Genomic DNA, 25419 nt, shown 5'->3' on the forward strand with positions numbered 1-25419 from the left:
CATTCGCGACCGTCAAGCCAGAAACTGGTGAGTGGAACCCCAGACAACAGAAGAAGGAGTAAAACTGTTGAAGGTGCTTGTGAAAGCAGCCCAGCTGGCTTTCTTGCTTTCTTTAATAACACGACAACACTGTGCACGTAATCGTTTATAATTGATACAATTCGCCACCATAGGGTGGCATTTAAAGGTGTGTAAAGCACGTCGACGAGCATGTAAAGCGTCTCTACATGCTGCGGTCCACCAGGGGAATGGTACGCAATGTGGAGAAGAAGTAGTGTAAGGGATGGAATATTCATCAGCAGTTAGAATGATTTCCGTGAGGTGTGCGACCTGACTATCGCAGCTTGCGAAGGTTTGATCCTGAAAGGTCGCCCTGGAAGAGAAGAGCCCCCAGTCTGCTTTGGAGATGTTCCAACTGGTTGAGCACGGAGAGGAGGTATGATGCAGGAGATGAATAACACACAGGAAGTGGTCACTTGAATATGTATCAGAAAGTGCATACCACTCAGACGAGTGTGCAAGTTGGGTAGTACATATAGAGAGGTCTAAATGGGAATAGGTGAGAGATGTACCCGAAAGAAAAGTAGGGGCACCAGTATTCAGGCAGACAAGATTGAGGTGGTTGAAAAGGTCTGCTAACAGGGAGCCCCCTCGGGCAGGATGCTGGAGAGCCCCAAAGGGGATGGTGGGCATTGAAGTCTCCAGTTAACAAAAATGGTGCAGGTAGCTGAGCAATAATTTGCATCATGTCTGCCCTGGTAACGGCAGATGACGATGGAGTGTAAATGATACAAATGGAAAATGTAAAAGTGGGGAGAGTAATTCGGACGGCAAATGCCTGCAGGCCGGTGTGCAATGTGATGGGATCATAGTAAATATCATCCCGGACCAGCAACATAACCCCACCATGAGCCGGAATACCTGCCACAGGGGTAGGTCAAAACGCACAGAGGCGTAGTGTGCCAAGGCAATTTGATCGCATGGGCGTAGCTTCATTTCCTGGAGGGCTACGACGAGAAGACGGTGCAAGCGGAGCAGCAATTTTAAGTCCTCTCGGTTGGAGCAAATGCTGTAAATATTCCAGTGAATAAGTGCCACTGTGAGAAGAAAAAGAAAAAGAAGATGCAAGAAGGGGTCACATCAAATGCCGCTGAGGGCCTGGCTTCGAGCGAGCACTGCCGCTGCTATCAGTAGGCGGAAAGTCATCGTCCATTGGTTCAATAGGTTCATCGGCCATCTTGTTAAGATGGCCGGGAGGGGGAGCTTCCTCCGCCGGTGAATGGCCAGATGTTCAGCTACCAGCGGTGCGGACAGGCGAAATGGATGACGGCCTGGGGTGGCAACTGCTGGGTGGCGCAGGAGAAGAAATGCGCCATAGCGGAGAAGGAGAACTGTTCTTCCTATGAACCTCCTTGGAAGGTTGTTTAGTGGAAGTACTGGTCGATGGCTGGGAGTTTGAGGTACGTAGGAAGTCTGCATGGGATGGTTCCTTCTTGATGGCCCGTGCATCTGACTTCTGGGTCTTCGTCTTGACAGAAGCTGATGAAGGTGCTTGTGTCCGAGGGGTGACGGGAGGAAGAGGAGACGTCGACCGGGCGATCTTAGCACTGGCCGAACACACAACCGTAGTGCTGAAGGTCAGATCGCATGTCTGCATCGCCACCTACGTGGTAGTCCAAGGAGAGGCGAGGACAGTACTGTATTTCCCCGCTGGGAGCAGTGTGTGCTTCCTACTAGCAAATAGCTTGCGAGCAGTCGAGGTGGACACTTTCTCTTTGACCCGAATTCCCTGTATACAGCGTTCTTCCTTGTAGATGGGACAGTCGCGGGAGGACGCTGCATGGTCACCCTGACAGTTCAGTTCACACAACGAGGAGACGGAGGTGGACAGTCACCCTCATGGGCATCCCTGCCACAAGTGACACGCATTACAACAAGACTGGCGAGTGTGATTAAAGTGCTGACACTGGTAGCAGCGCGTAGGTGGCGGGACATAGGGGCGAACAGAAATAACTTTGTAGCCCGCTTTGACGCGTGACGGCAGCTGAACACTATCAAAGGTCAAGAAAAGTGTCCGGATTGGTACAAGGTCATTGTCGACCTTTTTCATGACCCTGTGGACAGCCGTCGCACCCTGCTCAGTGAGAAAAGACTGTCAATCCGTTGAGTAATCTAGTATATACCACACCACGCGATGAATTCAAAGTGCGGTGAACCTCCACCCGGACAGGGAACGTGTACAGGAGTGTGGCCCGAAGCAGTTTTTGTTCCTGAAAGGCGCTCTCAGTTTCTAGTAACAACGTAGCATTACGCAATCTGGTACAAGACTTGACAGAACTGGCTATGGCATTTACACCCTTCTGGATAACAAAAGGGTTGACAGATAAAAAATTCTTTCCGTCCTCAGATCGAGAAACTATGAGGAACTTTGGGGCAGGCGGTAGTACTTTTGTCACTGGTGGCTGGTCAAGTTTCCGTTTTTGGGCAGAAGTCGAGAGAGAAGTAGAAGAGAAATCCATTGTGTAGGAATCCCCCATGATTGCCAGCATCTCCGATGGCACGCTCCTTCCTTGTGGGGACCCTCTCAGAGGGCACTCCCGCCTTACGTGAATGTTTACACCTCAGGTCACACCTCCTGAGAAATGGACGGGTGGACCAATCGGCATGGCCGGAAGGTGTCAGCTCAGGCAATCACCCCTCCCTGGGCCTGGCCTTTACCAGGGGGTACGTGCATGCCTTACTTGTCTACCCAGGGCGAGGAATTACGTGTTACTCCATCACCGGCTACGTGTGCAAAGGCGTGGGTCGGACTTCAGGCAAGCACAGGGAGGAAGGAAGAAGAGGAAAAAGAAGGGAGAGAAAGGACGGACTGTCTCAAACGCCGAGACCAGAGAAGGCAAGGAGAAGAAGGCAAGGGAAAAAGTAAGTAAGGCAGTGAGAGGGAGAAGAACAAAGAAAGGAACCAACCAAAAGAAGGAAGAAACCAGAAGAAGTGAAAAACCAAAATGACCACAAATATAGGTCGTGGAACCGTCCGTCTCCGGACGCAAGGGGCTAACTACCCCCTTGAGGGGGAGGGACTCCTTTTAGTCGCCTCTTACGACAGGCAGGAAAGTCAGAGGAGATAATAGACAGTTGAAGAGTAGGTCACGGTAGCCATGCACGTATTCACCAAACAGCGGTAAGCCCCCTGGAGGTTTGCTCGCTACAAATGCAAGAGGGAGATGTGACAGGTGCACTAGGCATGTGATATATGGGTACTGGAGCCAATGGTGAATGGTGCAGAGTGAAGCTAATGTGAAGCATGGATTGGGAGGGGTTGACAGGACAGAGGAAGTGGAAGTTGTTGGGTGGAGGTAGTGGCTAGAGTTGGTTAACAGACACTGAGGCCAGGAGGGTTATGGGACTGAAGGATGTATTGCACGGATAGTGCCCATCTGTTTAAGTCCTTTCCTCATGGTGGAGGAAAGGATCCAGACGACCTGGTTTATGAAGCAGCCACTGAACTCAAGCAAGTTGTGCTCAGCAGCATGTTGTGCCACAGGGTGGTCAACTTTGTCCTTGGCCACAGTTTGTTGGTGGCCATTCCTTCTGGTGGTCAGTTGGTTAGTTGTCAATGTCAATATTGATATAAAAAGGTGTACAGTGATTGCAGCAGAGTTGGCAAATGACATGTCTGTTTTCATATGTGGCCCTGCCTCTGACAGGTTAGGGTAAGCTTGTGACAAAGTTGGAGTAGGAAATGCTGGGTGGGTGGATTGGGCAGGTCTTGTACTTGGGTCTGCCACAGGAGTGTAACACCTGTGGTAAGCGGTTGGGAGTCAGAATGGCATAGGGATGGACTAGGATGATCTTGGGAATTACGGTTGGGGGTTTTGCCTGCCTGTAAAGGCCCTCATGAGACCACTTTGCTGTGAGGAGCACTCCCTTGCCCAGTAGATTTGCTGGCCCTAGGTGGCCAGGATGTACGGAAGCAATTTTCTGGTATAGAAGGAATGGCAGCTGGTAAAATGCACGTACTATCAGAGGATAGTGAGTTTAATATGGACAGGGGTGTAGATGGAGCCACTAGAGAGGTGGAGGTCAATGTCCAGGGAGGTGGCATTTTGGATTGAGGAGGACAAGGTGAAGCAGGTGGGAGAGAGGGTGCTGAGGTGGGGAAAGAATGAGGATTGACTGTCTTGGCCCTTAGCCCAAATCAATTAAGTATCATCAATGAACCCGAGCCAGGGAAGGGGCTCGAGGTTTTGGTAGGCTAAGAAGGTTTTCCGCTAAATGACCCATAAAAATGTTGGCAATAGGAAGGTGTTATGTAAGGGTCTCCCTTCGAAGGAGAAGTAGTTATGTTTGAGGATACAGTTGGTAAGGTGGATAAGGAGTAAGGTAATGGGTTTATAGTCTGAAGGGCTTTGGGAGAGGCAGTGTTCAACAACAACAACAAGGTTGTGGCAAAAGGGATGTTGGTGTATAAGGAGGTGGCATCAACAATGACAAGTAGTGATAAAGGAAGTAAAGGGGTGGGCATGGTAGAGTGTCCATGAAGGAAGTGGTTAGTATCTTTGTTGTTGATGGTAGGTTTTGACCAATTCGTAGGTGGTGTTGGTCACTCAGAGCATGAATTCTTTCAGTAGGAGCACAATAACCAGCTATTATGGGGTATCCAGCATTGTTGCGTTAATGAATTTTGGGAAGCATATAGAAGGCAGGTGTGTGGAGTATCGTTAGGGTAAGGATGGAAATGGACACAAAAGAGAGGTTCTGGGATGGGCTTATGGATTTCAGTACACAATCGACATTATGATGGACTTCTGGGATGGGATCACTATGGCAGAGCTTGCAGGTGGAGGAGTCAGACAGTTGGTGGAAGGCTTCTGTTAGGTAGTCATCACAACAATGGCAGAGCCTGTGTCTGCAGGAAGGTACGTGGGGAAGGATGGTGATGGCAAGTTGGAGGTGACCAGGCAGTGTTTTGGTGGGCAGGGGAGATTGTCATGGTTGGATGGTGGTATGAACTGAGAACGGCAAGGGTCAATGTTGGGATTAGGTTGGCTTTGGTTGGAAGAGTTGGTAGGAAAGAAATGCTTCCAGTGTAGGGATTGGGAGAAGGAGATTAGGTCTTCGATGAGTCCAACACAGTTAAACTTGGGTATGGAGCTGAGGGTGAAGCCTTTGGATAGACTGAAACTTCTGTAGTACCAAGGGTTTTAGTGGAAGGGTTAACAACAGTGTTTTGGGCTATTGCACTTTAGTTCAAAAAGGATTTATTCTGCAAGTTAGTAAGGTTATTTGTTCTTGTTTTTGCGCATGTGTGTGTCTATCGTCAACTCAAAACTTCTGCTATTTAGCGAGTCATCTCCTTTACTCCTAAAGAATTTTCAGTTTTTCATTCACAATTTAACCATTACATCAATAAGAATACTAATAACATGTATTCTTAGAGCAAACTGGATTAGGTAAATGCACATGATTATCTTTTATGACAGAGGATATATAGAGGAATCACCCTACAACCTGCACCCCTTTTATTTTGCGAAGTGATCACGATTTAAAAACGAGATAGCAGAGGGACATGTAAATTTTTGGCATGTTTAAACCATTTGACTTGTGTCGATTGAGGTATTCAAGCAAGTATGATTTTTTAATGAAAGAATTTACATTTTTAACAGCAGTCAAAGCTCTTGAAAAGAGGACTACAGTGATATAACAGTTATTAATGTGGCATTGAAACTTTTTGCAAAAACAGGTGAGGCAGCCTGAATAAGCTAATTGCAAGTAAGACTCTCATGCCAGGCTCTGTCATCATACTGAGCTTTTTGACTATTTACTTGTTTACAAAAGGTTTTCACTTCAACATGAGTACATACACATATTTAAAATAATTTTCCTAAGCCTCTCCTGATATACAAGAAGTTAGCAGAGAGTTCCACTTACAACAACTGCAGCTGACCTCATATCTTTGTTACATAAATGATGGCAAAGAGTAATTATGTTTAATCTTAGTAGCATTGGTCTAACTTATTGCTGAATATAGCAACAGAGCTTGGCATGAAAGCCATTCTTTGGCAGTGTTTGCATGCCAACAGCCAATTCCAGTTGCCCTGCTTTTGAATTTTAGCTTATTTCTTGGATACTTTTGTGAAATGTTTATCCAGCCTCAAGCATAATACATAGTATGATATCTCCAATACAGGCTGGTATCAATCACTTCAAAGATAAATGAAATCGGTCTTTATAGGTTGTGAACAACCATTTCATTGAATATAAATTTAACATTTGTGTAGTTAAATTGCCCTAAACATAACACTGATATTATTTATTATTACAAACTTCTTGTAATATTTACAAGTCAATTTATATAAGACTATCCAGACATTTTACTGAACGTCTGTGTAAATGACAGAAATTGTTGGACTACATGTATATTACCTCTGTTCTCCTTGCTCGCATATAGCAGGAAGAGGAGTTGAAAATCAGAGTCTGGGACAGGCAGTGGAAGTAATCAGACATGTTTTATGCAAACGTAACAAACTTTTATATCTCATGGAAGTGGATAAAATAAAATTAATGTGGAAGTTACATTATCATTGTGATCAGCCACTCAAGTTGTTATAAAAGCAGAAGATTAAATGAATAAACTGATTTTATTTGATCATTAGTGAACCACTGAACTTTACAATCCTGAAAATAGCATAACTCCTTCATACAAGTAAGACCTGTGGACAGTGTCAGACCTCTGAGAGATAACAAAGCCAACACACACACACACACACACACACACACACACACACACACACACACACACACACACACACACACACAAACAAACGCACGCACGCACGCACGCACAGAGGGTGAACCCTATACAAGTGAAAGTAAACATTATAAAAGCAGAGGCAATCATGCTCATGCATTCTGTTATGATGGGAGAGAGATGCATGGCTGGACAAGCACTGGCTATGCTCAGCTGAGTTCAGAGGAGCTGCACGAGAGTCACGGCATGGCCAATATATGTCGGCAGCTTTGACTCTCAGTGGTTGGCGGACACTGAAACTAGGAGAAATACCATGTCTGCGGGAAGGGCAATTATGACACATGCATTTTTGTTTGCCCCTACACTGTAGCACAACCACATCAAAAAGACCAACCATACATTGTGAAACCCAGGAACAGTGTTCCTGATTATTTCAATTTATAGTCTATGCAATTGCACGTGGGAGCTCGAGAGAAAAAAAAAAAAAAAAAAAATTAGTATTTCTATTCCATGTAATAATCTGTAGAGTTGCACACGCATGTGTAGCATTTGAAGCAGTTGTTATGGCTCCACACACATCATAAATGGAGAAATGGCTAACATCCACTTCACGTATAGGCAAGATGTCAACGAAAGAGGTGACTTTTCATGCGAAGGGCGTGGCGGATCGCCATCTGGCAGGACCAGCTTAGGTGACTGAGCTGATCCCGACAGTGGCCCCATCTGGCCCCTCACCTATGACGAACAGGCTTTCCAAACATGACTACGACAAGGATGACTCTACCATATATGACTCGTGCTCCTGTGATCGTGGTGATGACAGCTTCAGAGGGAGTTGTGCCACAGGATGCGACCATCCAAGAGGTCAATGCTGCCCCGGTTGCCCCACAGGCCCCAATGCCACAAGAAGAGTCCGTAACTGCATTAGTCAATGACCCGTCCTGTGCTAGGGGAAACCCCGCAGTTTGGAGACGTCCAAAGACAGCTCAAGAGGTGCCGAGATGGAGGCCATCAACCTACCAGACGCAAATCTTGCTGACACAATTGCCGAGGCAGAGAGATGCGACACGAACTCTGATGGTGCCAGAGTGCTCAGAAAGTGACAGGTGATGACAAATCACTCACTCACTTTCAGACCTCAGACTCTGCGAGGCCACAGAAGAAGGCATCTACGGTCTCCTGCGCTGCCATCACATTGGGTGGGAATGGGAAGACTGCAGAGGGCTCCTCCGGGAGTACCACCACGCTAAGACCTACTAAGAAGCCACAGCAGCCCAGTCCTTTGCCTGCTGCCTCCCAGACTGACGAGGATGGCTTTGTTGCCCCAAACAAATGGCACACTGCCAGGGATGGTGCACTGCAGCAAATGTGGCTGCTGCCGACCGCCAAGAGGTTTGCAGTTGCAAGCATCAATGAGTAGAGGACGGCGAGATGTCTCTAGTGCTTTCCCCAGAAGAAACAGCCACCCCACCACCTATCATTGTCAAATGAGATGGCACCTACAAAGAGTTCCAACAGAAGCCTGACAGGGTGGCTACATCCACTACTGTCAAAACTGCTGGCTGTCACCTCTACGAGGTCACGGTAATGAATAATGATCCAAAGATGGCCTCCCGTGCTACACGCACCCATCTGAGCCACTCAGACTTTTGAAGGTGGTGTTCCGCCACAATCCGCTCAAGTTTGGTGCAGACTACCTCTGCGAGGAACTTGAGGACACGGGGTTTGGCATCATGTCTATCAGCCTGTTGAAGTCCCCTCGCATGCACTGTGACATGCTGTTGTACCAGGTTGTCCTTGCGATTTTCCTGGTACAGTGGGTCGGCCGTGTCAAGGTTAAAGTGGAGCCTCTCCAGGACAAAGGCAAGAGGGCCCAATGCTTCTTTTGCCAGCAGCTCGACCCTGTATCGTGCTACTGTTCCATGCTGCCCCGTTGCGGCAAGTCCTGTTCATGAAGAGAAGCCAACGTGCTGCAACTGAGGCAGGCCGCACGTTGCAAGTTACCGAGGCTGTTTGGCCTTTAAGAGGGGCCGAAACCAGCAACGGAGCCAGACTGCTCCTTCTCGCAAGGTGCACCCTTACACCAGCTTTGCTGCCACCACCAAGGGTGGGACACCTGCCCCTCCACCGAGCGCTCTGAAAAACACATTTGAGAGAGGCAGCAGCTGACTGCACTGTAAACGGCTTCACCCAAGGGGATGGCTGCCCCCGCACCCATGCCTGGCACACGGGATGCCGTCCCCTACAGCCTGGCTGGCGCGTGGGACACCTTGCTGCTGCACAATGGACTGCTGCAGGTGCTCCACTGCGGCAGATGCCGGCAACTTTTGCTGTGCTGCAATTGCAGCTGATCACCAATGATCCATGACAGTCACCTCATACGGAGCGGCTGCAACCAGCCACCCCAGTGGCAGCCCCCGCAGCTACCGATGCAGCTGAGCTCCGATCACTTCTGCGCTCGTTGATCCAGCTGCTAAAGCAGGCTCGTCCAAACTGTGCCCCTGGGACACTAGCGCCTGCAATCGCCCGTGACCAGCACCCCGGGCAAATTCGTATAGTCGCAATGGCTGAACCGTTTCACTTAGCTTGCCATACGGACTGCCCACCTCGCCTCACCATGCCCCTGTACGCGCGCTTCATAAGGATGACAGACTGCCATGTCAGCAGCACTCAAAAGCGACACAAAGCTGTTAGTCAACAGACGCAAGGCTACAGTGGATCGAGATGGATGGTCAACAGCAGCAGACAAAAAGAAAGAGGAGCAGTGCTCCGCACTATTTAAACCAGACTCAGAAATAAATTTCCTTTGTACTGCTGTCGAAAATCATGCCAAATGTTTAGTAGGTCATCGGAACCTCATGTACTTAAAAGTACTCGACTGAACAGCCCTTTAATACCTGTCACAAAGATCAGTTCGAAAATTTGTCGCAAGAGGAACGCCAGTCAAAGCTTGAAGAACTGAAAGAAAATTTCAAGCTGCATTACAGTGAAGTAAGTGTTTCCTATCATATGACTCTCTATTATTTATAAAGATGATAAATGTAACTAAATTTTATAATCTGATATGTCACTTAGTAATGTGCCAGTTATCGAATATCAGATTGTCAGCAACAAGGAACATTTCTTTTCGGTTAATTTTTATATTTGGATTGCATTAAATTGCGTCGCACAGACATAACAAAAATTTTCAGGTGCGTTATTTTTTGCCACTTTCTGAAAAGCCCTCACAAACGCTCTCTCGGGCAGCAAAGTGTCCTTAAGAGTCATTCTTTATTTCTGTATATTTGTGTTTTTATGGACGGGAAAACATATGTTGTAGTTTGATCTATGTTTTCCATTAATTAAAACGCAACTATTCCAATAGATAAAAATGTATTTTGCGACCACATTTCGTTGTCCTTGCTAGCGTCTAAGGCCGCTTTACAGAGGAACTAGGGAAAATGCACCTAAAACCAATCTTTTTTGTTAGTTTTATTTATTTGAGTTTCCATGAATCAAACAAGTAATTGTTAAAATGATAAAAGTGCTTTAAAAAACAGCATTGTACAAAATTAATTGTATGTTCTTTTTTTGCCGTGGTAAGAGCAGGAAACAGGTGGGCAAAGTTTTTGCGCAAGTTACAAATGCTCGATTAGAATTGTGAAAGCAGGGAAACCCTTTGAGGCTGGGAATCTCATCAAGGATTGCCTGGTCAACTCGGCAGCTTGTATTTGTCCAGCAGACCTCATGGAAAAATTTGAAAAAATCTCTCTTTCGCCTCAAACTGTTGCTTGCCAAGCCGAACATATGGTGTCAGATATGGAGCTGCTATTAATGGAGAGAGCGGCAAACTTCATTTCATTTTCTATCGTTCTTGACAAGTTCGCGGACGTTGCGGACATATCTCAGCTTGTCGTATTCATTCGAGGTGTCGACGACAATCTGCGTGTCACCAAAGACTTTCTCGACCTTATACCATTAAAAGACACAACCATGGGTTTGGATATTTTTCTTGCCGTGGAAAACATGTTAGAGTCAATGGGTTTAAAATTGGAACGCCTGACCAGTGTAACAACGGATGGAGCCCCTGCGGTACGAGGGATACGCACTGGATTCCTGGATACGTCAGGTCAAAAATGGCTGAAGTTGGATGTTCCTTATTCGCGGCAGTCCATTGTCTGATACACCAGGAGCCACTTTGTGTGAAGATTCTCAACATAAAAAATGTTATGAACACAGTGCTTCGAAAGGTTAATTATCTTCACTCGCATGGAGTCACATATCGCCAATTTAAAGAATTTCTGGCTGATATCAAAGTGGAATACCCGGAAATCCCCTACCACACCAAAGTAAGATGGCTGAGCAGAGGAAAGGTGCTTCATCGGTTTTTCTCCTTGAGGGGCGAAATAAATACCTTTTTGGAAATCAAAGGGCGTCCAGAAGAATTACTTTGTGATCATAAGTGGGTGGTGAATTTGGCTTTTTTGAGTGACCTTACTGGTCATTTAAATACTTTGAACATTTCCTCCAAGGCGAAAATCATTTTGCTGTTGATTTAGTACAAACGATTCAAGCATCTAAAAAAAATAAAAAAAGAAAAAAGGCAATTTTATTTTATGGGAAAAACAGTTGTGCGAGAAGAATTGTGGACACTTTCCTACACTAGATAACATTAAAGAAGATGTGGATTTTTCAGATTATGTTCAAATAATTTGCAAATTATGTGAACAGTTTGAAAACAGATTTTTGGAGATAAGTGAGCTTCATCTGGCGTTAGATATATTTGTTCGCCCATTTTCCCTTCGGGCAGAGAACGTCTCACAAGTGCTTCCACTAAAGCTGATTGACCTGCAGTGTGATATCTGCCTGAAGGACCTCTTTCTTATGTGTAAAACTTTGGTGGCTTTTACAGCTTTCTTCCAAGAGAGAAATACCCTGTTTGCACAAGCACGTGGCCAAAGTTCTCTTAACGTTTGGTTCCACATGTATTTGTGAGCGCTTTTTCTCTCTTTTAAAGCCTGCTAAAACTAAGAACTGTTCATTACTTGGTGACACAAATTTGACTAATTCTTTGAGGTTAGCAGTCTTACGGACTATTGTACCAAACCTTAACAGAATCATTTCCTTGAAAAAAGAAAAACGTGTAAAATGTTGTGTTCCTTAACAATGTTGACTGTAAGAATTAAAGAGCTTTATAACCTTAATTCTATTTTTTAACAAGGTTTCAAACTTGGTCAGTTAAAATTATTATGTACAAAACAGCAAACTAAGGAACCGATTTCTAAACTCTGAAAAGTGACACAAAAAGCTGTAGCACGAAGTATAACAAAAAATATTTACTTGTAACTACTAACAGTAAGAAAGAGACTCTATAGCCCTTACATAAAATTATTTCTAAAATAGAACATTTATTGCCCTAGTTCATTTAAGAAACTAATATATTTTTCAGAAGATGCCTATTGTACATATGACGAGAGTGCATGTGAGGTACTAATAGAATCAACCTGTAGGTCACAAAGCTACTAAGTTGTTCTTCGATTCTTGTTTTGGATATTGTTTTCTAAAGCTTTGCATAGTAATTCCACCACACGAACACTAGTTGTTACCTAAACAGTAAATGGTTTGCTTGTTTCACCACTCATCGAGCTCTTTAACAGAGGTGTGCTTCCTCTGTTATTTTGTTTACATTGGATCTGACCACGAGACAGTCCAGCGCAGAGCAGTGCTGTGCGGTCTAACTCGCTCCGCAGCTCTCTCTATCATTCCTATGCCGACACACGGTCGCAGATGGCTCTGAACTACACTGCCTTGTGCCCGCGGTGCTTGGCCACGCCCGTGGTGCAATTCTTGGATGAGCCTGTGCTAGAGCAACTCCTAGTGATCATCACTGCTGTCACATTGGCCCTTCAGGTTGTCGTCATCACCACACCTCAGCATGGACAATCACCACATCCATAGCCTCACCGTTTGCAAGTTCAATGCAAACAGGACATGGTGTTGGGTAATGCAAACAGGGCATGGTGTTGGGTAATGCAGCTGCGATGCACATTGCGACACTCCAGTGCATCCAAAACAGGCACTGAAACTTGTGCTGCACAAGCCACTATCCAATGAGGCTGCTCCATGAGGAAGCAGGCACCCCCTACAGCGGGATCGCTTCCGCCAGATACCCAAGGCGTTCTACAATAGTGCAGGACACTCTGGCATCTGCTTACTTTGTAGGGTGGGCCACCAGGTCCACCACAGGCTGACTCACTGGCCCTAACTAATGCGGAGTAGTATCTCCCACTGTACCAAAGCCAACAAAAAGAGTGTCTCTACAGCCAGAGACGCTTGCAGAGGACAACTCTAATCGCTAGGCCCCACACTCAACAATTAGGTCAATGCAGGAACAGCAGCTAGGCTGCTTACCCTGCCCAAACACCTGGCTTATGAAGCCAGAGTTTTGAGCAAGTGAACGACTAGGTCCCAACAGTACCTCTGTGAAACTAGTTTTACATCCAACACACAACATGCAGCTAGATCAATAACAATGTCAATATCACGAATGGAGGTGTGTGTCTTACAAGTAGGAACAACGACAGGCACAAGTAACAGGACTGCTGCAGCAGAATGCATTTTGACCTCCACTGTACGATGGACATTAAGCAATGAAATGTTACACCTATACATACAAAGCATGCAAGCTCTGGATGCATCTGATTTCCAGTTGAAGTTACCTTCTGCCAACAGTTCCTTTAGCTGTTGGCACACGGACCATCCAACCGAACATTGAGTGTGCCGAGTTTCTGACGTCATAGCATGGAATAGTATGTTGGGGAGTCTTTCTGAACATACAGAGCAATATCTAGAATGTCAGGTATTCTAGATGTGCATTTGAAAATTGACCAATGAGGTCACATGCATGCCATCTCCCTTCGGTGCAAAGTTGTGGGGCACCATACTGGCTTTCTGTTGAAGTTCGTATGTATATACTCCATTTCTGAGCACTAGCAAATTGTTGAGGCCTCAAAAACCCATCATTAATTGTATGATTTGTTGTAATGAAAAGATGAGAAATGCCATATTCATGGTAAAAGAATTACTGTAACTTACTTATTATCGTATTACGAGAGTATGACATTAGAAGGAAATGGCATGCTAAGGATCCATTAAAAATGCATTGTTCTTGGTACAATTTGTTATAATTAAATTTCAATTTGTAATTTCACATTTTTAATAGGTTCAAATACTTTCTTATCAGTTTAATACACATAAGTGCCAAAGAAACTTGTACAGGCATGCGTATTCAAATACAGAGATATGTAAATATGCAGAATACAACACTGCAGTCGGCAATGCCTATATAAGACAACAGGTGTCTGGTGCAGTTGTTAGATTGGTTACTGATGCTACAATGATAGGTTATCAAAATTTAAATGAGTATGACTGTGCTGTTATAGTCAGCGCACGACCGACGAGACACAGCATTTCCGGGGTAGCAATGAAGTGGGGATTTTCCTCTGTATGAGCATTTCACAAGTGTACTGTGAATATCAGGAATCCGATAAAACATCAAATCTCTGCTGTAGCTGAGAAAAGATCCTGCAGGAAAAGGACCAATGACAACTGAATAGAATCGTTCAACATGACAGAAGCACAACCCTTTCAGATTTCAATGGTGGGCCATCTACAAGTGTCAGCGTGCGAACCATTCAATGAAACATCATCGATATCAGCTTTTGGAGCCAAAGAGCCACTCATGTGCCCTCGATGACTGCACAACATAAATCTTCACGCCTTACCTGGGCCCTAAACACCGACATTGGACTGTTGATGACTGGAAACATGTTGCCTGGTCATACGAGTCTCATTTCAAATTGTATCAAGTGAATGGATGTGTATGGTTATGGAGACAACCACGAATCCATGGACACTGCATGTCAGCAGGGGCCTGTTCAAGCTAGTGGAGGCTCTGTAATGGTGTGGAGCATGTGCAGCTGGAGTGATATCAGACCTCTGATAAATCTAAACATGACTCTGACAGGTGACATGTATGTAAGTATCCTGTCTGATCACCTGCATCCACTCATGTCCATTGTGCATTCCGATGGACTTGGGCAATTCCAGCAGGACAATGCAAAACCCCACCCATCCAGAATTGCTACACAGTGGCCCCAGGAACACTCTTCTGAGTTCAAACACTTCTGCTGGCCACCAAATTCCCCAGACAGGAACATTATTGAGCATATCTGGGCTGCCTTGCAATATGATGCTCAGAAGAGATCTCCACCCACTCGTACTCTTACTGATTTATGGCCAGCCCTGCAGGATTCATGGTGTCAATTCCCTCCAGCACTACTTCAGACATTAGTAGAGTCCATGCCACGTCGTGTTGTGGCACTTTCGCATGCTCGCAGGGCCACTACACGAAATTAGGCAGGTGTACCAGTTTCTTTGGCTCTTTAGTGTGTAAGTATACCTGTAATATATGATGTTTTGTAAATATAAGTGTGCTCTTTTTGAGGAGTGAGTTTGTTTCATTGGTTTACTGTACAGGACATCTTGCAATACTTGCGGTTAGATATTTCGCTCTTTTTTCTTTTAGAGGTTTGTCATTCACATGTTGTAGAGGTTGTTTTACTAACAAGGGAACCTCCCCATCACAACCCCGTCAGATTTAGTTATAAGTTGGCACAGTGGATAGGCCTTCAAAAACTGAACACAGATCAATCGAGAAAACAGGAAGAAGTTGGTGGAACTATAAAAAAAATAAGCAAAATATACAAACTGAGTAGTCCATGAGCAAGATAGGCAACATGAAGGATAGTGTGAGCTCAGGAGCGCCGTGGTCCCGTGGTTAGCGTGAGCAGCTGCGGAACGAGAGGTCTTGGTTCAAGTCTTCCCTTGAGTGAAAAGTTTAATTTTTTATTTTCAGACAATTATTATCTGTCCATCCGTCCGTCCGTCCGTCCCATACGAGGTAACTGCGCCATAGTATGGGGATGCTACACCTAAACAAACATTGAAACACACAACGTCAGTTGACTACAGCGCACGGAAGAGAGAGTATTCCTCCTAACGAGACTCCCTAGGTGGCAGTTGACTGTTCGCTACTTTGGACGAGAGCGCATTAAATACATGAGTTGTATTCCGTGGGCAATATGAACCCAGCAAATATAGCTCGCGACTTCAATAACAAGGCCAATTAATATTTTCCGAACTGTAAGGAATCGGAAAGTTCCTTAAGGGATCGAACGATAGTCAAACATTTGTATGATTATTTCCTACATTTGTTGATAAACAGTACGTGTGGTGATGACAATACCTTGCTGATAGCTGTGGGGCTGATGAGATTGTTGACGATCCGTACGAAGAACACGAAGAGGAAATACTGCGACTTCAATCTGATGGTATTTCTTTGGGTTAAATGAAGGAAATACTCCAATACAGGTTACTGTCCAAACCAATTAAAAGACGCAAGTATAGATTATGGAGTGAAGTAACAACTAAATTTAAGAAATTTAAAGGGATGGAGGAAAAAAGCACAATTAAATATTGCAAAGAAGTCATGGAACAAGGTGGAACCCAAAGACAGAAGTTCAGTGAATTAGAAAACCATGTATACCGACAATTTATTAAAGCCAGAAATGAATTAAGTGCAGTGCATGATACAGACCTACAGATTTGGGGATTGCATTACGTTAAACAAATCAGCCTGGACTTCAAGGCTTCATCTCATTGGCTTGTCACGTTCAAAAAAAAAATACAAAATTATGAGCAGGGAGATTACGAAATATGTATACAAGAACTACGTGAATAAACTGGAGGAACTTTTAGAGTGTTCCAAGACGTTTATTACAGAAACTATCATCAGATTCCAACAGTATGAATACGCATATATTATCAACACAGATCAGTCCGGTTTTAACTATGAAACGAAATCGACCCGCACATTATCTTTAGTTGGAGAAGGCGACACGGAATGTACTGTAGACCAGTTGCATGCCACTTCACATAGTTATACCATAAAATATGCTCTGAACAAAGCAGGATTTCTTTTACCTGCATTTTATTTATGTTTGCAGGAAAAAAATGGTGTATCTGGACCGCAAGTTCAGCAACAGGTGAATAGGGTACTTGGGCAAATGTCGAATGTCATTGTGAACTGCAGTGCGTCAGGAATAATGGAGAAAAAACTGGTGAAAGACTTTAATGATTGTGTGATTGCTCCTTACGCGGGACAAAGATTTTGCCTTACTCCTTGACAGCTATACAGGTCAGAAGGATCAGGCACTGTACAATTTTAGTGTGGGAGTAGACGTGATTACCATTCCTCCAGGTTGTACACCTATTGTGCAACCGTTAGATGTGTTTGGTTTTCGGCAAGTGAAATACTTTGTGAATAGATTCTATGATTTTGCGGAGCTGCACAGGTACACAGAGCAGTATTGTTTACGTGATTGTGTGTCAATTATCAAAGTTCAGGCACTCACACATAATCGTCTTCGCTCTCCAAAATTCCAGGATGTGTTCAGATTTGCTTGGACATATGCAGGATTTGACGGTCTACACATGGAAAAATTTGAAAATGTTAAAAACATATGTTTTGACAAAGCACAGGGAAAACTGTGCGACTATGAAACTGTTGCATTCATTTGTTGCAGTTTATGTGACAAACTCTTATGTTTTCATCATTTTTTTGGGAGTGATTATCACATCCACAAGAAAACCTAAATCGGGCAAGGTAGAAGAATATTTTTCCCCATTTGCCAAGTGTACAAGTTAGGTGGGTTGACAACATATTCTTGTCATGTGACGCACATGCCGTCACCAGTGTCGTATAGAATATATCAGACGTGTTTTCCTGTGGAGGAATCGGTTGACCTATGACCTTGCGATTCAACGTTTTCAGTTCCCATTGGAGAGGTCTACTAATTGCATGGTTTTGCGGTGTGGTCACAAAAAACAGACACTAAACTTATTACAATGAACAGAGATGTCAATGAACGAACAGACAGATCATATCTTTGCAAAAATAAAGAAAGTAAACTTTTCACTTGAGGGAAGACTTAAACCGAGGACCTCTCGCTCCCCAGCTGCTCACGCTAACCACGACACTCCTGAGCTCACACTATCCTTGATGTTGCCTATCTTGCGCATGGATTACTAAGTTTGCATATTTCACTTATTTTTTTCATAGTTCCACACAACTTCTTCCTGTTTTCTCGATTGATCTGTGTTCAGTTTTTCAAGGCCTATCCACTGTGCCAACTTATAACTAAATCTGAGGGGGTGCGATGGGGAGGTTCCCTTGTAAGTAGGGACAGTGGTCAAGTAAGAATGACCTTAGGGTTTTAGTAAAAAGTGTGAATGATGAAATAATTTTTATTGTAAATTTGTACCGCACTATTTGTAATGGAACTCTTTTATAAGCTGATGTCCTTACTGACTGGTCGTGGAACTTCCCTTTGTGCCTTATAATATTTTCAGTTACTGAAGTTATTATTTACGTACACTACAGGTAGAACAACCTGACTAGCATATGAACAAGAGAAGAAAGTACGTTTTAACAGAGCTAATATATGAATTTAACACCTGCCCATTGCGTAAATTAACAGTGGGATTTATGAGGCGGACACAGCCAACAACTGTTGCTGGAGCATGTTGCGATCGCGTATGCTATGTTGGAGCCCCCATACCCTATGCACAAGTCACATCGTTTCACACCATTCAGCACCACACTGAAATTTGCACGTTCAATGTTGATGTTCGACAACATGGTCCATGTGCTGACAGCTTTCCCCAGTGAGGGAATGATCCACAGTTACTCGTGTACATATAACTTACAGGGAAAGAATATTTGATCTGATGTGGTATTATGAACATACACAGCACACATGTTTGTGTTTATAAAGGCCCACTTGCTACCATTGAGACAGCAGATCAGCAGAGACTTTCCATTAACATTTGGGCAGGCGTTGTCAGTGATCAGTTGATATGGTCATATTTCCTACCAGGTAGACTTACTAGTCAGGAATACCTTTATTTCCTCCAACACAAGATAATCTACTATTTGGATGAAGCTCCTTATGGTGAAAGGATGTGTTTACGGTACATGTACGATGGTGCACAGCACACTTTCATGTAGCTCTACGGGATTATGTAGCATGAATCTCTAACAAGGGTATCATCGGTCATGGCTCGCCAACGACGTGGCCTCCTAGGTCTGCTGATGTCAACCTTTTAGATGTTTTTGTGTAGGAATATTTAAAAGTTTTGATGTAATTCTCACCCTGATGATAGCATTGATGAACTCTGGGAAAATATTGTGGATGGTTGTCAACAGGATAACGCAACTGGGATTTTTGAACATACAGGGTGTTTCAAAAATGAGCGGTATATTTGAAACGGCAATAAAAACTAAACGAGCAGCGATAAAAATACACCGTTTGTTGCAACATGCTTGGGACAACAGTACATTTTCAGGCGGACAAACTTTCGAAATTACAGTAGTTACAATTTTCAACAACAGATGGCGCTGCAAGTGATGTGAAAGATATAGAAGACAACGCAGTCTGTGGGTGGGCCATTCTGTACATCGTCTTTCTGCTGTAAGCGTGTGCTGTTCACAACGTGCAAGTGTGCTGTGGACAACATGGTTTATTCCTTAGAACAGAGGATTTTTCTGGTGTTGGAATTCCACCGCCTAGAACACAGTGTTGATGCAACAAGACGAAGTTTTCAACAGAGGTTTAATGTAACCAAAGGACCGAAAAGTTATACAATAAAGGATCTGTTTGAAAAATTTCAACCGACTGGGAACGTGACGGATGAACGTGCTGGAAAGGTAGGGCGACCACGTACGGCAACCACTGAGGGCAACGCGCAGCTAGTGCAGCAGGTGATCCAACAGCGGCCTCTGGTTTCCGTTCGCCATGTTGCAGCTCCGGTCCAAATGACGTCAACGTCCTCGTATCGTCTCATGCGCCAGAGTTTACACCTCTGTACATACAAAATTCAAATGCGGCAACCCCTCAGCGCCACTACCATTGCTGCACGAGAGACATTCGCTAACGATATAGTGCACAGGATTGATGATGGCGATATGCATGTGGGCAGCAATTGGTTTACTGACGAAGCTTATTTTTACCTGGACGGCTTCGTCAATACACAGAACTGGCGCATATGGGGAACTGAAAAGCCCCATGTTGCAGTCCCATCGTCCCTGCATCTTCAAAAAGTACTGGTCTGGGCCGCCATTTCTTCGTCATTGGCCCATTTTTCAGATCCGAAACGATAACTGCATCACGCTATCTGGACATTCTTTGTGAATATGTGGCGGTACAAACTGCCTTAGATGACACTGCGGACACCTCGTGGTTTATGCAAGATGGTGCCCAGCCACATCGCACGGCCGACGTCTTTAATTTCCTGAATGAATATTTCGATGATCGTGTGATTGCTTTGGGCTATCCGAAACATACAGGAGGCGGCGTGGATTGGCCTCCCTATTCGCCAGACATGAACCCCTGTGACTTCTTTCTGTGGGGACACTTGAAAGACCAGGTGTACCGCCAGAATCCAGAAACAATTGAACAGCTGAAACAGTACATCTCATCTGCATGTGAAGCCATTCCGCCAGACACGTTGTCAAAGGTTTCGGGTAATTTCATTCAGAGACTACGCCATATTATTGCTACGCATGGTGGATATGTGGAAAATATCATACTATAGAGTTTCCCAGACTGCAGCGCCATCTGTTGTTGACAATTGTAACTACTGTAATTTCAAAAGTTTGTCTGCCTGAAAATGTACTGTTGTCTCAAGCATATTGCAAAAAACGGTGTATTTCTATCGCTGCTTGTTTAGTTTTTACTGCCGTTTCAAATATACCGGTCATGTTTGAAACACCCTGTATATAGGTATCAATGAGGAGATATGCCAAAGCAATGAGGAGATATGCCAAAGCCTGCCTTCACATGAATGGTGGGCATGCGGAACAGTTGTAACATGTTTGTTAAGTGCTTATCTGTAGTATGAGTCCTCAAGGATGGGCTCAGTCATAATGTACGTCCTATCGGGGAAGTCACTGGTTTCCAGTCCTATATTTATAACCATTATTTGCTTGACTCATTGTGCTCAACTTGTCACACACACACACACACGCACACACACACACACACACACACACACACACACACACACACACACACTGAAGTTTGCCAAGTACATTAAATAAGTTGCAACATTGGACCACCATCCACCACAAAAAAACTGTGGAAAGACTATCACTACCTCATAAACATATTTATGATTGTCTTAGATAAATATTCATACGATCATAAGCTGTGATCCAGACAGTTGAGCGAACTGTTCAAGTGAAAGATGGACCAGCTTGTCATCTGAAGTTTTAAGCAGAACCTGTAGTCCTCCAGTCTCATTTTGCTGATTGAGTGAGTCATCTTCCAGCTGCCTGAAAGGGGAAAGCACAATTATACATCAGACAGATGTAAGTTTGTAAGTACAGTAATAAGTAGTATCATGTAATATGCCTTCCAGCCAAAAGTCTCACTATGTATGCCATTGCACCCCCCCCCCCCTTTCCTGAAAAAAAAAAAAAAAAAAAAAAAAAAAAAAAAAAAAAAAAAAAACCACACACACACACACACACACACACACACACACACACACACACACACACACAGAGAGAGAGAGAGAGAGAGAGAGAGAGAGAGAGAGAGAGAGAGAGAGAGAGAGAGAGAGAGACTACACGCAAAAGCAAAAAAGGTGTTCATCTTTCATCAGTGAGTTACATACAAGTATGTTTTTGAGGAAGCAAATACACCCCATTTAGAAACCACTATTTTGAAGTAGCAGGATTGGATCACATGAAAAACAGCTGAAACATAACACACAAGCTTGCAACAAGACAGTGTTTAAAAAGTTTTGTTATGCAACTGCACTACAATTATAATGCATCTAAGGCATCAGCCTTTTCTGTATTAGTTTTGGTTTGTTTTAGGGCACAAAAACAACTAGGGTCACACATGTCCATGTAAGAAATCTAGAACACAAAGACAAAGAGAGGAGTTACAAATGACTACACGTTAATATCAGTAGACAGACGAGAAGACAGCTAAAAACAGGGATATAAACAAAGATCTCTAAAATATGCCATAGAGAAACGGAGGCCCTGAACTACAGATTAAATGTCCATCATCATATTGCTCTGATGGATAGAAAGTAAAACGCAGTCGACAATCCACGTGTAGTTCACTAAAATGACTGATAACTTAGACCGCAAACACAAATGAGAATGTAAGTGGTAAAAAAAGGGGGGGGGGCGGGGGGGTTCTGCCAGGAAATGGCAGCCTGTCAAAAGTTGAGGACAATGAGCACAAAGTAGTGGGGAGCACAACTTAACAAATGGTGATGGCCAAAAAGACAGTGCCCAATATGCAACCTAGCTAAAATGATCTCCTCATGGCCAGAGGGCCGAGAGGAGTTTGTTCCAGCTGCTGGGACAGGCTTAATAACCCAAAGCTTGTTCCCATGGAGGAAAGACCAGTGGTGATGCCAAAGTGACATGACCTGCTGACATACAGCAACACAGAGATCGTTGGAGGGAATGTAAGAACTAGTGGGCTGAGGTACGAGTACTGCAGCCTTGGCAGCAGCTTCAACGGCATCGTTTCCTGTCAGACTGTTGTGGCCAGGAAACCACATAAACATCACAGTGACTCCATCAAGAGTGAGCAAGTGAATGCTTTCCTAGACCTGTGGGACGGTGTACAGTCCACAGAGGCTCTGAAGGGCACTGAGAGGGTTGAAGCAGATGACAATTGAAAAGCCTGTGCCTGATGTACTGTGTGGCCTGAAACAGGGTGAAGGGCTCTGCTGAAAATACTGAGCAGTGTTCCTGAAGCCGATACCGAAAAATGTCTGTGCACATGACGAAGGCACACCCGTCACCAGGCTCAGTCCGAGAGCCATCAGTGTACACAAAAGTTCCATGTGAAGGTCATACAACTGAAGGTGATAGAAGGAGGCTGGAGTAATGTCCTTAGGAAACAAATGAAGACCAACGTGAATAAAGGCCGCTGCATGAAGTCAAGGTGGGGTTCACACCTATAGGGAAAGTGGCAGGTAGGAGAAGTGAAGCTGCCGGGACCAAGAGCCAAAAGCAAATTCCAGGAGGTAACAGAGAAGAGGGGAGCGCTCCATACTGGCAATCAAAGGAGTCATCGAAGAAGGAGGCATGGGATGGGTGGCCATGCATGGCAGACAAAAGACATGCATATCTGCTGAGAAGAAAGTCACGGCGGTAGAACAGCTGTAGTTCGACAGCTTCTGCATACAGACCCTCAACCAGGATAGTGTAAAATGTGCCAGTGGCCAAACAGATGTCATAATGGTGGATAGTATTGAGACAGCGTAAGAGAGACAGACATGGAGGTGCATAAACGAAATACCTAATGTCTAGTTTCGAACAGACAAGGGACCGGTACAAACAGAGGAGGGTGATACTATCAGTGGGTTAATGGTGATAGCGATGAGGACAAGGGTCAGGATGGAGGCCTGAGGCACACTGTTTTCCTGGATAAAGCTGTCCAACAAGGCAGGACCAACTCGTACTTTGAAAACTTGATCTTTTAAAAATTCTGGAAGGAAACGGAGCAAACGCCCAGGGAAAACCCACGAGCAGAGAGTACGGAGGATACCAGTCCTCTAGCAGGTGTCGTAGTCTTTCTCCAAATCGAAAAATGCGGCCACAGTCTGGGATTTCTGCAGAAAACCATTCACGACATGGGTTGACAAAATGACAATATGGTCAACTGCTGAATGGTGCACTCGAAATCCACACTGTGCAGTGGTTAGTAATTGCAAGACTCTTAGCGACCATACTAGCGAGGAATGAATTATACATTCCATGACCTTGGAAACACAGCTGGTGAGAGAAATGGGGTGGTAGCTAGAAGAAAGGTGGTTGTCCTTATAGGTTAAGGTATGGGGATGACAGTGGCTTCAGGCCAGTGTCTGGGAAACTTGCCCTCTGCCCAGATGCAGTTGTACATATGAAGGAGAAAGTGCTTGCCCACAAGAGAAAGGTGCTGCAACATCGGAATGTGAACATCGTTTGGCCCTGTGGTGGAGGATCAGAATGAACTGAGACCATGATTTAACTCCCTCATAGTAAAGGTGGCATTTTAGCACTCACTATTCTGATAAGAGAAGGGTATCACTCGAGACTCCTCCACTGATTTCTGATGGAAGAAGGCAGAGTGATAGTGGGAGGAGCTCTAAATCTCCACAAAATGGTGGACCAAGATGTTAGAGAGAGCAATAGGATCCACTATGACATCACATGCTACTGTCAGGCCAGAAATTGGGGAATGGATCTTGGTCCCAGAGAGCCGTCGGAGGTTGGGAGGGAGTGGTACTCTTAAAAGAGCTAGTAAATGAAATCCACCTGGCTTTTTTGCTATCCCAAAGAACACAACAACACTGTGCACGCAAATGTTTATACTGAATGCCATTTGCCATCATAGGATGATGGTTAAATATGTGGAGAGCACGTCGCCACACGAGAATTGCATTGCGGCACGCATCCATCCACCAAGGGATTAGCACATGGCATGGTAAAGAAGAAGTATGAGGAATGGAACATTCTGTGGCAGTAAGGATAACATTTTTAAGACATTCTACATTGCCATCAAAACTGTGGAAATCATGTACATTGAAGGGTACCAGAGAGGAATAAAGCCACCTCCAGTTGGCCTCAGAAAGCTGCCATTTGGGCATGCATGTAGGTGGGGTAGGAGTTAGCAAACGGATAGCACATGGGAATTAGTCACTCAAGTATGTATCAGAGAGGGGGGGGGGGGGGGGGGAGGCCCTCACTCACCTTAGTTGATTGTTCACACATCAGAGGTCACACCTGACAGAGGAACCAATTGACAATTTGGGAAGGTAGCAGCTCAGGCAATCACCCCTCCCTGTACCTGGCCTGTACCAGGGGGTATGTATGAAACCTACCTGTCGACACAGGGCTGGGAATTGTGTGTTACCCAGTCACTTGTTATGCATCAGGCAAGTGGACTGGTCTTCAAGAGTGCACAGGGAGAAAAAAAAAAATTAGGAACCTCAAACGCCAAAGCAGAGGAAGGATAAGAGGAGGCGAACGAAGAAAGAAAGAAAGAAAGAAAGAAAGAAAAGGAATGAAAAACAGTGATGATACTCTTGTGATGTCAACTACTGAAAAAGTGGAACACATTCCCAGAAACACCCCAGATGTGTTCCCCAAGGGAGGTGAAAAGGAACAGCAAGAGGATAGACACGTAGCACAGAAGGGAAAAGATTAAAGATGCTGCAAAGACTGGGGCATCGTGGTAGCCAAGCATGAATCTGCCAAGGATGGCATTGTACTTGATAACATATTCTGAAGGTAAAATAGTCCCCTATTTGGACCTCCAGGAGGGGATTATTATGGAGGGAGTCATCATCAGGAAACAAAACTGGCATTCTATGAGTCAGAGAATGGACTGTTAGATTTCTCAAATGGGTAGGTGCATTAAAAAATTTTAAAAGGGAAATAGATAAGTTGATGATAGATACAGTGGGAATTACTGAAGTGTAATGTGTAAGATCCACCTCCACATTTCTAAGGTCCAATATGGAAACAAAAAAACAAAAACCAAAAAAAAAAA

General features: G+C 44.5%; 1 protein-coding gene across 2 annotated transcripts in view; it reads right to left on the reverse strand.

The window, feature by feature from the left end:
* LOC126299419 (cyclic AMP-responsive element-binding protein 5) overlaps positions 1-25419 on the reverse strand; it is a 150540-nt gene that overhangs the window by 76236 nt on the left and 48885 nt on the right. For both annotated transcript variants that reach the window (XM_049991316.1, XM_049991317.1), the window contains exon 6: positions 21050-21185. In XM_049991316.1, coding sequence (XP_049847273.1) covers positions 21050-21185 — 136 coding nt within the window. The remainder of the gene's footprint in view (positions 1-21049; positions 21186-25419) is intronic.

This window comes from Schistocerca gregaria, chromosome X (assembly GCF_023897955.1).
Source record: "Schistocerca gregaria isolate iqSchGreg1 chromosome X, iqSchGreg1.2, whole genome shotgun sequence".
Taxonomy (NCBI): domain Eukaryota; kingdom Metazoa; phylum Arthropoda; class Insecta; order Orthoptera; family Acrididae; genus Schistocerca; species Schistocerca gregaria.